This window comes from Octopus sinensis, linkage group LG3 (assembly GCF_006345805.1).
Source record: "Octopus sinensis linkage group LG3, ASM634580v1, whole genome shotgun sequence".
In the NCBI taxonomy this organism is placed as follows: Eukaryota; Metazoa; Mollusca; class Cephalopoda; order Octopoda; family Octopodidae; genus Octopus; species Octopus sinensis.
The window spans coordinates 73,002,455-73,015,532 of NC_042999.1; the positions used below are offsets into that span (position 1 = coordinate 73,002,455).

A 13,078-nucleotide genomic window follows, 5' to 3' on the forward strand; every position below is an offset into this window, starting at 1 on the left:
CATTTTGGTAATAGCTGCAGTTTATTAATGTTTTCTGTGTCTCTTTCAGATATCTTGTAGACTGTGATATATGCAGAAAGAGCTTCCATGGCCACTGTGCTGAACTCACTTTGGAAGATATGCAAAGGATTTTACAAGATGGAGAGAAATTTGTCTGTGATAACTGTCCTTTGGAAGGAACCACTTTACCTGTAACAACAGAACCAGCAAAAGAAGAGTCTACAACATCAGAAGCTGCAGGTTGGTTTCGTTATATATAAATATATATAAGTTATCTTGCATTGATTGCCATTCCTTTCTTCCTCCTGATAGTTTGAAGGGATGTTTAGTAGAATTGGTCAACTATCTATGTAGAGCTTAGTAAATTTTGTTAAATGTTCAACCAGAGGCTGGTTGAATGCTTATGCAACACCAAATTAGCTGTGATGTTATGAAGATACATATTGAGGAGTGGATTATGTAGATTTGTGAAGATGCAATTAGTATTGACTGTAATCGAGAGTTCACAGCTGGCATTAGCTGTTAATTTCATCAGACTCTGTTGAAACTGGCTGCAGGCTGGAGCAGACAGAGGCTGGAGGAGAGAGAGCTTTTACTGGCTGTAGGTTGGAGGAGAAAGAGCTGGTACTGGCCATAGGCTTGAGTAGACAGCTGAAACTGGTTGTAATTTACAAAGGGCACAGATGAAACTGGGAGTAAGTTTGTGTGGGCACCACCTAAATTGGTTGTAGGTTTAATGGGATGTCATCATCATCATCATCATCGTTTATTGCCATGTATGTATGTATATATTTACATATATATATATATATATATATATATATATATATATATATACACATACATGGCGTTAAACATAAAACTATATATAGTGGAGGCACATGGCCTAGTGGTTAGAGCAGTGGATAAGGCGGCGAGCTGGCAGAAACGTTAGCACGCCGGGCGAAATGCTTAGCGGTATTTTGTCTGCGTTACGTTGTGAGTTCAAATTCCGCCGAGGTCGACTTTGCCTTTCATCCTTTCGGGGTCGATAAATTAAGTACCAGTCACGCACTGGGGTTGATGTAATCGACTTAATACCTATGTCTGTCCTTGTTTGTCCCCTCTGTGTTTAGCCCCTTGTGGGTAATAAAGAAATAGGTTAGAGCAGTGGATTCGCGGTCGAGGGATCGCAGGTTCGAATCTCAGACTGGGCGATGTGTGTGTTTATGAGCAAGACACCTAAGCTCCATGCGGCTCCAGCAGAAGGTAATGGTGAACTTCTGCTGACTCTATGGCCACAACTTTCTCTTACTCTTTCCCCCTGCATCTAGCAGCTCACCTGCGATGGACTGGCGTCCCATCCAGGTGGGGAACCTATATGCCAATGAAACCGAGAAACCGGCCCATTATGAGCCAGGCATGGCTTGAGAAGGAACAAACAAAAAATATCTCATATAAGGAGAGAGAGAGAGAGAGAAAAGAAATGGTGAGAGAAAAATGTGTCAAGATTAATAGATTAATTCCAAGGACTGGAAATTTTTTAAGGTTGCTACAAAAACATAGTACAAGTAAGTTTAAGTTTAATGTGCATCCTACCTCCCGTTTTATTGCATAATCCAAAAATTATTTGAACTAACATTAACCAAAAAGCCAGTGTATGAAAATAAATCTCTTAATTTGGTATTTGAATATATCTTGTGTAACTCCTAGACCTGCCAATATTTGAAAGAAATTGTATTACTGTGTTACTATGTCTTTTTATTTCTATAGTATTTTGGTTTTAAAATAAACTATGGCTAGACCATATATCCAAATAACTTGCTAAATGAACAAAATTTAAAAACAAAAATTAATTTTGCTACATAATTTTAGGCATGCTTGTTTCACTAGTTTTAGAGATACCAATGGGAAAGCTCAACTAAATAAACTGGACAAAAACAGAAGCACCTGATTTGAAGTCAAATGAATTGACCTCACTACTTAGTTTTCTTTTTAAGCCTGTCTCTTTTGCTGAACTGCTAAGTAACAAGGATATAAACACACCAACACTGGCTGTTAAGCAATAGTGGGGGATGAACACAATCATGCATGTGCGTACACACACACATGCGCGTACACATACACACACAGTAGGTTTCTTTTAGTTTCTGTCTACCAAATCCACTTACAAGGATTTGGTCGACCTGGGGCTATAGTTGAAAAAAACCTGACCATGCAGTGAGACCGAACCTGGAACCATGTGGTTGGGAAGCAAGCTTCTTACCACACAGCCATGTTTGGCTGTTGTTATTTTTTCTTCATTTTCAGTCATGGAAAATACTTTTTTCTTATTAAATATGTATAACATCCTTATTGATTTTTCTTTCCTGTAGTTCCTGTCCAAGTTGATGCATCAGTATCTGATAAATCTACAGCCGTTGTCAAATCAAAAGAAGACAACAGTGAATCAACTAAGAAAACCAAAGTATGTTTGCAAACTGTTTTCCATTTTGTCTTTAAATTTAAAAATTGTTTTTTTTAAAATTTCTATCCAAGTTTTAAATTTATTTTCAAAATACAAATCAAAAATATTAAACATTTATTTCTATACATTTCCAAATTTGGAAATTAGTCAGACTTGATCTCTGCGGGATTTAAATCCAAACTTAGAAGGTCGAGACAAATACTATTACATATTTAATCCAAAGTTCTAGTGTCTCAGTTGTGTCCTCCATTCTTCATATGGTATATGACCTGTACGCATGCCCTGTCTTTGTATGTTTTAGTTACAAAAGTTTCTGTATGAAATATAACTATACTGTTCATAGTTTAACAAAATTGCTGTAATGAATAATCATGTGAACAACATTAATATTTTTTGTCTTGATTTATTTGTACTATTTTCTTTTTAACAGAATAAAAAATCTGTGTCAAGTGAACCCAATGTTTCTAAAGCAGCTTCAAAGGAGTCTGTGAACAACAGTGATGTAACCACAACACCTAAAAAATTGCTAACGTCGAGTGCCAAGAAAGAAAAATTAACTGCTGCTAGTAATGAAGCTACACATAAAAAGGAAGCATTGACACATATCACCACTCCTGTGACCACTTCAAAACCCACTTCTGTGTCCTCTACAAAATCTGCACCTGTGTCCACTGCAAAGTCTACTCCCACGTCCACAACAAAATCCACTCCTGTTTCCACTACAAAGACCACAACTGTACCCACTGCAAAGACCACTCCCGTGCCCACTACAAAGACTCCTGCTGTGCCCGCTGCCAAGATAACCCCGGTGTCCACTACAAAGCCCACTACAAAAACTACTCCTGTGTCCACTACGAAAACACCTGTGTCTTCTACAGTGACCACTCCTGTAGCCACCACAAAAACCACTTCCATATCTACTACAGACACCACCCCCATATCCACTACAAACACCACCTCTGTGTCCACTACAAATACTACTTCTGTCTCCACTACAAACACTACTCCTGTTTCTATATCAAAGAAAGCTCCAAGTGAAAGCAAAATACCTCGTAAAAGTTCCAGAGATGGAGACACTGAGAAAGAGAAGCAGAAGACTCCTGTTAGTAAAGATAATAAGAGGAAACTGTCGACAGAACACTATGAATCTAAAGATGCTAAAGACCGCCAGAATTCAAAAGAACGTGCTGAGGTTAGTAGCAAGGAGCGGAGATATAAGGACAGGAAAGATTACAGCAGGGATAAGTACAAATCTTCTTCGAAAGAGCGTGACAGGCGAGACAGCAAAGATAAAGACAAAGATTATGCAAATAATTCTCCGAGCACTAAGTCGTTTGGAAATCTGACCCCTCGCAAACCAGAAGTGTCTTCTGCTCAAGTATCGTCCAGCACTGGTACTGAAAATGAAAAGAAAACATCTCCAACATCAGACTCTGCAAAGAAGAAAAAACTTCTTCATTTCAAAGACATGGTAATTATCCCTTTGTGTTTATGGTTAGTTTTGTGTGAGTTTTTGCCCTCTCTTCTTTCAGGGAACCTATTTACAGTTACAGTCAATGTTGACAAGATACAAGCTATTAACTCTTTGTCAGTTTAGATGGTAATATATCACTTCAGTTAACTTTGAATGATTTAAACATAGTTATTGCTTAACATTTTTTTTTTGTTTATGTTGTTTGGAGACTTTTTTCCTCTGTCTAGACAACTTGCTTGTCTATTTGATAATGAGTACTATTCTTAATGTATGTACTTTCTGATTATTAAAGAAAGATTTACAGCTTTAAAAACACACTTTTCTCCAACAAAGTGATTGTATAGCAAGAAGTTTGCTTTGCAATCACATGGTTCTGTGTTCAGTCCCACTGCATGGAATCTGGGGCATCTTTTACTATAGCCCTGGGCTGACCAAAGTCTTGTGAGTAGATTTGGTTGATAGAAACTGTGAGAAAGCCCATTGTGTGTGTGTATGTGTGTATGCATATATACACACACATGCGTGCGTGTGTGTGCATATACATATATATACATGTGTGGGTGTGTGTTAGTCACCCACCACCACTTGACAGCTGTTGTTGGTTTGTCTACATCTCTGTAAATGCAATTTGGCATAAGGAACTGATAGAGTAAGTACCAGGCTTCTTAAAATAAGTACTGTGGGTTGATTACCATCGTTCAGGGTGGTACCCCAGTATGGCCACAGTCCAATGACTGATACAAGTATAACATAAATGATAAGCAAACCAGATTTACCTCTGCATGCCTAAAGTCTGACTTGAGCAGCAGCGGCTCATGAGATTTTCAAGATATTTTTTGCTAAAAATGAAAGGATGCTAACAACCCCCGTCCCCGATCACTTGAGAGTTGTCTTGATAGAAAACATAAGACAATGCTGGTGACAGGATTAGAACTGTTAACTTCTTAGCCAGTTGGGTATTTGATATCTTACTGAGTTAGACATAAATATTTTTGAATTAATAGGATTGAATAATGCAGTAATTTTAAGAATCCAAATGTGTTTCTTTGTAAATAACCTCAGTTATTATTATGTCAGTTTCAAAAGTATGGTGAAGCACAAAATTTTGCATGTTAGGCCTCACAGAAGCAATGACAAGTGACTGAGATTTTTGGCAATTTGCTGTGCTTGAGAAGACCTGGCAAGCCAAGTGTGATCATAGCCATGGCTGATGCCAGTGTTGCATAATTGGCCCATTTAAAAGCACCTTTCAGTTGTCGGGCCATATGCCATGCTTGTGAAGACCTGTTGAACCAAGTGAAATCGTAGTTGTGGCCAATGCCAGTGCTGCCTGACTGGCATGTAAAAAGCACCATTCAAGCAGGACCAATGCTAGTGTCAACTGACTGGCTCCTGTGCTGGTGGCATGTAAAAAGCACCATTCGAGTGTGGCTGATACCAGTGCTGCCTGACTAGCACCTGTGCCGGTGGCATGTAAAAAGCACCATTTGAGTGTGACCAATGCCAGTGCCACCTGACGGGCACGTAAGAAGTACTGTTCAAGAGGTTGATGCCAGTGCTACCTGACTGGCTGCTGTAGCATGTAAAAAGCACCCACTATACTCTTGGACTGGTTGGTGTTAGGAAGGGTATCCAGCTGTAGAAACCTTCCAAATTAGATTGGAACCTGGTCCAGCTTGCCAGCCCTCTGTCGAACTGTCCAACTCATGCCAGCATGGAAACGACGATGATAATGATGAATTCCATTATACAGCACCTTAAGGAAGTGTCTTGTCTTGTTCTATGGTCCCAGGTTGACCAGTGCCTTGTGAATGAATTTGTTAAACAGAAACTGTAGGGAGCCTCTTGTGTGTGTGTGTGTGTGTGTATCATCATTATTATAAGCATGAATGTGGACACCCCATAGTTTTGCTTGAGCAAAATGGTGATGTGTTAATATTCTTTGTTGACATTGTGGTTGGTTCTGTGTTTTGAAGACATGTAGAATAAGAAATCATGACAGGGAGAGCATCCAGCTGCAAAAATCTTTCCTCAAATACCGCCATGTTTAATTCATGCTAGCATAAAGAAACTGACATTGAATGGACGAATGCACTCAGCCTGTTATTTTCTTGATTATTCCATTATCTTTGTGTTGTTTCAGGATCTAAAGAAACGGACATTTCAACAGTGTATTGGTGCTGGTTGTAAAAAGGATGCTCGGACAGGATCTGTCTATTGCAGTGATGAATGCATTGTAAGACATGCTCAGGAATCATTGGCATTGTTGAAGAATGAACGGCACTTTCAGCAAACTGGCCAGAAAGTGAGTTTTGTCTAAGTTTTACTCTTCTCATATGTGAAATGGTAGTATAGCCTTCATCATCCTAAATTAGCCAATTTGAACTCACACGCACAAACACACATGCACAAACACACACGGCCTCTCTCACGCACACGCATAAACACATACTCCCTCACGCATGCACACACATGCACTTACTCTCTCTCTCACACTCACACATTTGCATAAACACACACACATGTATCTCTTTAACCTTTTAGCATTCAGTTTACTTTGTCAAATGTTTGAGCACTCCATCGGTTACAACGACGAGGGTCTCAGCTGATACAATCAACGAAACAGCCTGCTCATGAAATTAACGTGCAAGTGACTGAGCAATCCACAGACACGCGTACCCCTAACGTAGTTCTCGGGGAGATTCAGCATGACACAGAGTGTGACAAGGCCTGCCCTTTGAAATACAGGTACAACTCATTTTTGCCAGCTGAGTGGACTGGAGCAACGTGAAATAAAGTGTCTTGCTCAAGGACACAACGTGCCGCCGGGAATTGAACTCACGACCTTACAATCGTGAGCCGAATGCCCTAACCACTAAGCCACGTGCCTTATTTATTCACATTGTTTTGAATTAATCATACATCATCTTGTAACTTCCAAGATTTTGATGATGTGATTATTTATTTTTAGATTGACATTGGAGAGTAGGTGTAGGAGGCCAAATTTAGATGGTTTGAACATAAAACAAAATAGAATATTTGGGCTGGATACAGCTGGTTTAAATGCTAAAAGGTTAATGGGTTGTTGGGCTGTCAGTGAGCACCTTCCTTTGAGTTGAAGCCACATCAGTTAGCTTGCTGAGGCACATCTATCTAATTTCTTGCCCAGCCTTCCTTCATTTATACCACAGGAAGATCCCTCATATACTATGAGCTTAGGTTTTCTACTTTAGAAATGTGTTTTTAAAGGGTTTTTTGTATTGATTATGTTAAGATTCAATTTCTTAGTATTAATGATGGCTATTATGTCATTGGGTTGACTTAACAGGCATTATTAAAGCTGTGTCTAGTCATGAATGGTTGGGATACCATTGACAAATATATTTCAGTGTAGTATGACACAAATATCTCTCCAGTCTATTTGCAACCATGAGAAGAAATAACTGAAATGACAAAGGAAGCACCTCAACCAAAAGTGTTGTACATTATGTTCTCTGGAAGGTTTCTCTCTTTTCTTTGATACTTGGACATGTTTGTGGCCAAGTATTTTGAATTGAAAACATTTAGAATTGGATACCTGTGTGTGTGTGTGTGTGTGTGTGTGTGTGTGTGTGTGTGTGTGTGTGTGTGTGTGTGAGCCTGTGTTTAAAGTTTACAAATTTTTGATAATCATGTTTGAGTGTTTTAATTGAAAATTACTTGTTTATGATTAATATCTATCTTCAAATTTGGTCAAGGTCTGCTATGAGATTGATTGACTTGTTAGACTCTTCTTTCAGTTTATGCATGCAACTAAACTAGGCTTTTGTTCAGAAATAATTATTCTTTTAAATTTTGGTACAAGGCCAGCAATTTTGAGAGGAGGAGAAGTTGGTTACATCAGCTCTAGTGATCACTTGGGTACTTGTTTTATCAACCCCATTAGTATGAAAGACAAAGTCAGCCTCACCTACATTTGAACTTGATGTAAAACTGGAAGAAATGCTGCTAAGCATTTTGTCCAGCATGCTAACGATTCTGCCAGCTTGCTGCCTTTATTAGTATTGTCATTGTAGCTGGTGCCCATAAGGGTCCACGATAATAACACAAATAGGTGGGGTTTACATCAGTCAAAGAGAGCCACTACAACAATAAGGATATAACAAAAGAATATGAAAATAGAATTTAGAAAATTATGTAAATAATAAACTTGCTTATTAAAAAATCTTTCACTCTCTTCTATTATTTGCCTTGTTTGTATTGTTAAAATTTTTTGAAGTATATCTAAGTATTTTGAAATATATTAACCATTTGCTATTATTTGTTTTCCAGCCGAGTGAAAAATCCATAAACCCGCAGCCAACTCCACAGCTGCTGCCATCTCTGAAGAAGGAAAGCAACAGCAAAGTGGTGGTGCTGGAGAGGAAGAGTGGTCGTATTTTAACTGGGCCAACAGCTCCCACGGAATCTGTGCTCAGAGAGTGGCTCACGGAACATCCTACATTTGAGGTGCTGCAACCATCGCAGGGTCTCCACAAGACACCTCCCTTTTATGGTAATCTTCGCTAAGTTTTTTTTTTATTGTGTATTGGCAAGGTGTCCTATGTTTTAGTTGTTTGGGATGGTTGGCTCCTTTCATCTCATCAGTTGTATCTTTTATAATGAGGGGTAAAAAGAAACAAAAAAACAGTCATGAGGATAAAGTCCAATTTAAACCAAAACTTGGTAATAATTCTTTGGCATTCTTATCCAGTAGTAACAATTCAGTCTTTGATAGAAGAGAGCACTATTCTAATGCAGGTACTATTGATAGGAGAGTTTTATACATATTTTAAACAATCACTTCCGATCAGTGTTTAGTTTAGAAATAAACAGATAAATAAATAAGGGGTATACAATATAAAAAAATTACTTCCAAAAGACGAATTTCCACAATGCAAGCCCGTTTAGCATAAATTTCGAGTAAGGGGAATAACTCCTGGTAGCAATATTTTGTCCATTGAAAACGAGCCAAACAACTGAAGTTGACGACAAAATTGTCAAAACACAGTAGAGCAACCGTTAATTTATTCTTTAACAAGTTTTTAGCCAAGCGACTTCAGTCGTACAGCTTCTATCTGTTAATTTTCTCTCACAAGGCTTTTGTTAAATGTAGAAAGCTCTTGACCAGGGGTGTTGTACAGTGACATTAAAAGCTGAACCTATTAGTTAAACACAGACACACACAGGCCAGTTAATTCTGTATAGGAGTATTTTGGCTTAATATTTCGTAACATAATTATTCAAGCTTAGATTTGTGCTGCAGCATGGATTAGCAACCATTATCTTAGCTTATGCCCCTCAGCCAGGGCCACCAGATGAACAGAAAGACCAATTTTATGACACCCTCTTGCAGACTACCTTGTTGATGAATGACAAAGACCTTCTCTTTGTGGCTGGTAACTTCAATAGGCATGTTGGACAACATGTGGGAGGCTTCCATGGTGTACATGGTGGCTATGGATTTCATTCCCACAATGAGGAGGGAACCAGGCTGCTGGAGATTTGTGATGCAAATGATCTTATGGTCTGTAATACTAGCGTCAGGAAACCTACCAGTCACTTATTAACCTACCGGTCTGGTGGTCACATTAGTCAAATTGACTACATCCTCATCAGGAAACGGGAAAGATGGCTACTTATAAATTCCTTCCTAAGTGAAGAATGCACCCCACAACATAGGTTAGTAGTTAGTGATTTCAGGATCAGGGCTAAATGGATGTCCAGAAGACAACCAGCATGGAAAAGAAGGGTCTGGAAGTTTAAGGATACTGTGAATGGACAGAGATCTAGAGACTCAAAACTTTTGACAAAGAAGAGGAGGATATAGCATCACATAATGTGGAAGACAATTGGAGGTTCCTATAGGACAACCTGTTGAGGGCTACTGACCAGATCTGTGGCTGGTGCAAAGTCCCCTCTCGACCTAAGGTAATGTGGTGGTGAAACAATGTAGTTGACAGGGCCATTAGGGAAAAGAAACAGGCATGGAAGGACTGGAAGAATGTTGCCAGAAGGGAAGCTAGGAGACAGGTTTACTTAGCCTGAGGGGAAGCATATAAGAAAAAATTTGCCAATGTTTAGCATCATGAGAACCAAAGATTTGAAGTGTTTCGTATTGCAAGACTGTGTGTGAGAGAGAATCATGATGTCATAGGAGAGAAATGTGTCCACATAGATGATGACTCATTTGCATTTAGTGATGCGGCAAAGAGAGAGACTTGGAGACACCACTGTGAAAAGTTGCTGAATGAAGAGAATGAATGGGAAAAAGAGAGTCTGCTGAATGTTGACCCAACAGAGGAACCAGCTATCTGAATAGACAGTACCTTGGTAGATAAAGCAATTAAGGGTATGAAAACAGGGAAAGCCCCTGGCCCATCAGGAATTACCGCAGAGATGCTTAAAATATTTGGTGGTGTTGGCTATAGTCTAGTTAGCTGTATAGTCAATCAGGTGATACATGAAGGAGTCATACCCAATGACTGGTGTATTAGCACCAAAGTCAACTGCTACAAAGGCATGCAGCCATAAAAAAAAAAAATGCCTGAACAGATAATGGAGCCTGGTGCAGTCCTTAACCTACCAGCTCTTGCCATACCATTCGAACCATGCCAGCATGGAAAATGGATGTTAAATGATGATGATGAGGATGATGATCATATTATACCAGACTGTTTATTGTGAGTGTTGGCTGATATGTTTGTTCATTCATTCATTCATTTTTATGTCCATTTTTCCATGCTAGCATGGGTTAGTTGAATACATTTTTGTATGATCTTCTTCAGTTATTCTGTATTTTCAAATCTGTTTAAATTGATAGTATTGTTGGCGAGTATATTTATTTCTTGCATGTATTATGTCTTTCATTCAGGAAAAGATAAGGATAAACGACAACCCCAGCCTGAAAAGAAAATTTCTACAGAACCTAAGAAGAAAGAACCTGAGCCTAAACAAGGAAACCAAGTTCCCAAAGGACCAGATGATGTACGACTTAATGTCAAAAAGTCTCTGCACGAGGCTTTGTCAAATAGGTAAACTATCATGTTAAAATAGTTATTTCTGTGGCATTTCTTTGATGGTTAGTATATATATATATATAGGGAGAGTTTATGAAAAAAACAAAAGACAAAGACATGTGGTGTACAAAACAAACAGATGTATTAGTATAACACTCAGGAATAGAAAAGGTCTTTTACGTTTCGAGCTTACGCTCTTCTACAGAAAGGGACACAGAAAAAAACAAGGAGAGAAAATATATATATATTGACTGGAAACTGTTTATTGATATCACAAATTACTCTTTGATTGTAGTTAAGTCTTTTGTTGTAATGACAATAAATCATTGTTTTGAAATTTACTTTCATAGGTGTGGGCTTACTCTGTTGTTAAGAAGTTCACTTTGTAACAACATGATTTTTAGGTTCAAATTGGAGGTCAACACCTTATCAATTGCTCAGTTCCAAATGGTTATTTATCAAACCTTTATATAAACCTTTGTTTACAACCAGTAGTTAATGATATTATCTGTTGCAGGGCACGAGAAGCTAATGATATCAATCATCACAATAGCAGCATACGCAATTTGGTGATAAACATTGAGGAAGAGTTGCATCGATTGTATAATGATAGTGGTCAGAAATACAAGGCACGATACCGCAGTCTCATCTTCAACATTAAAGATAGCAACAATAAGGTAAGTACATAGAAAGCGACATGAAATAAATAGCCTGTGAAACTGAATGTTAGATTTAAAACTGATTTATACAATGTACACAGCGTCATGTATTGCAGCATTTTATTTATTATTGGAACAAGATATTATTAAATGTTGGAGTAGCAAAAACGATAATATACCAGCTAAAAGCTGTATAGTATTTAATGAAGTGGGTTCTAAGTTTTAATTCATTAAAATTACTCCCATAGTGAGAAGAATCGATCATGTGTGTGTATATATATATATATATATATATATATATATATATATATTCCTGACTAATTATGGTCAAGAGTTGACACTTCGGAATTGAAATTAAAAATAAAACATATTCAAAAGGTTTAATCTTTGGTAGTATGGCAATAACTCTGGATATGTTTTAGTCGTATTAGAGTCCATCAGCAAAGTATGGCCAGTAATTATTTATACCTTCCAATGTCAGAAATTATTATTAACATAACCATGTGACGATAGTGAGTTGTCAGAAACAATAGGGGTGCTGGACTAAACACTTGAGGGTATTTAGTTTTATTTCATAACAAAGTCAGACTGTAAAATGGAACTAATTTTGTAAAAACAATTTGGCATATTTAATTCTTACTCTTGTTCAGCATACTGGAAGTTGTCTAATTCTCATATTAAACACAAATTTTGAAATATATTCAAATCAAAACAGTTGCCAATGGTGGAAATTTCTCTCTCAATGCACCAGGTGTTAAAACACCTGAAAGCCATGGACAGGCAAGACAACTGATCCCAAACTCCAATCAAGAGTGATGGACATCAATGTTTTTGTCGTTTATCTACATCTTGTACCCAAACCGAATTGGAGGTGAATAGACTGCCAGTCCATGACTTATATACATATAGTGTGAAAACTATGTGCTGGTATGCCTGGACAGTGCATACATAAGAATAAATTGAAATATGAAATAGAAACAGTGTTAGTGTAATAAATACTATTGACCACATGTGTGTGTGTGTATATATATATCCATCCATACATCCATCCATCACTACATTGTCCATTGTGTCCTGTTCTAATATATATTTGGGTGTGATTAGAAGGGAATTTAACTGTTAATTCTAGCAGGTTGAATGACTTCAGCTGTAAACTTAGTTGCTGCTGTTTAGACCCAGATCATTCCTGATCAAATAGACCTATGATAAAAGGTATTCCAGTTGTGACTAGCTCATTGGGAATTACACTGTCCAATATATTGTTTATTTATGATGTGATTTGAGGAAGAAATCAGCTGCTGTTTCCAGGATGTCAAGCGTCTATATAGAAGCTGCCGTATTGAGCACCTAACCCAATCTGTACATATTAGCTTGTGCTAATGAATGACATTTGGATAGTTAATGTTGAAAATGAAAAAGTAGGAGAGAGTAGGTGTTACGGAATCTTATAATTATTTGGGTT

At 37.8% G+C, this 13,078-nt stretch overlaps 1 protein-coding gene across 3 annotated transcripts in view; it reads left to right on the plus strand.

The window, feature by feature from the left end:
- The window catches only part of LOC115209531 (platelet binding protein GspB), a 198,199-nt gene that overhangs the window by 165,146 nt on the left and 19,975 nt on the right, over positions 1-13,078 (plus strand). For all 3 annotated transcript variants that reach the window (XM_029777962.2, XM_036501084.1, XM_036501086.1), the window contains 7 exons: positions 50-240; positions 2,355-2,446; positions 2,877-3,917; positions 6,064-6,225; positions 8,232-8,454; positions 10,813-10,972; positions 11,475-11,634. In XM_029777962.2, the coding sequence (XP_029633822.1) occupies positions 50-240; positions 2,355-2,446; positions 2,877-3,917; positions 6,064-6,225; positions 8,232-8,454; positions 10,813-10,972; positions 11,475-11,634 (2,029 nt within the window). The remainder of the gene's footprint in view (positions 1-49; positions 241-2,354; positions 2,447-2,876; positions 3,918-6,063; positions 6,226-8,231; positions 8,455-10,812; positions 10,973-11,474; positions 11,635-13,078) is intronic.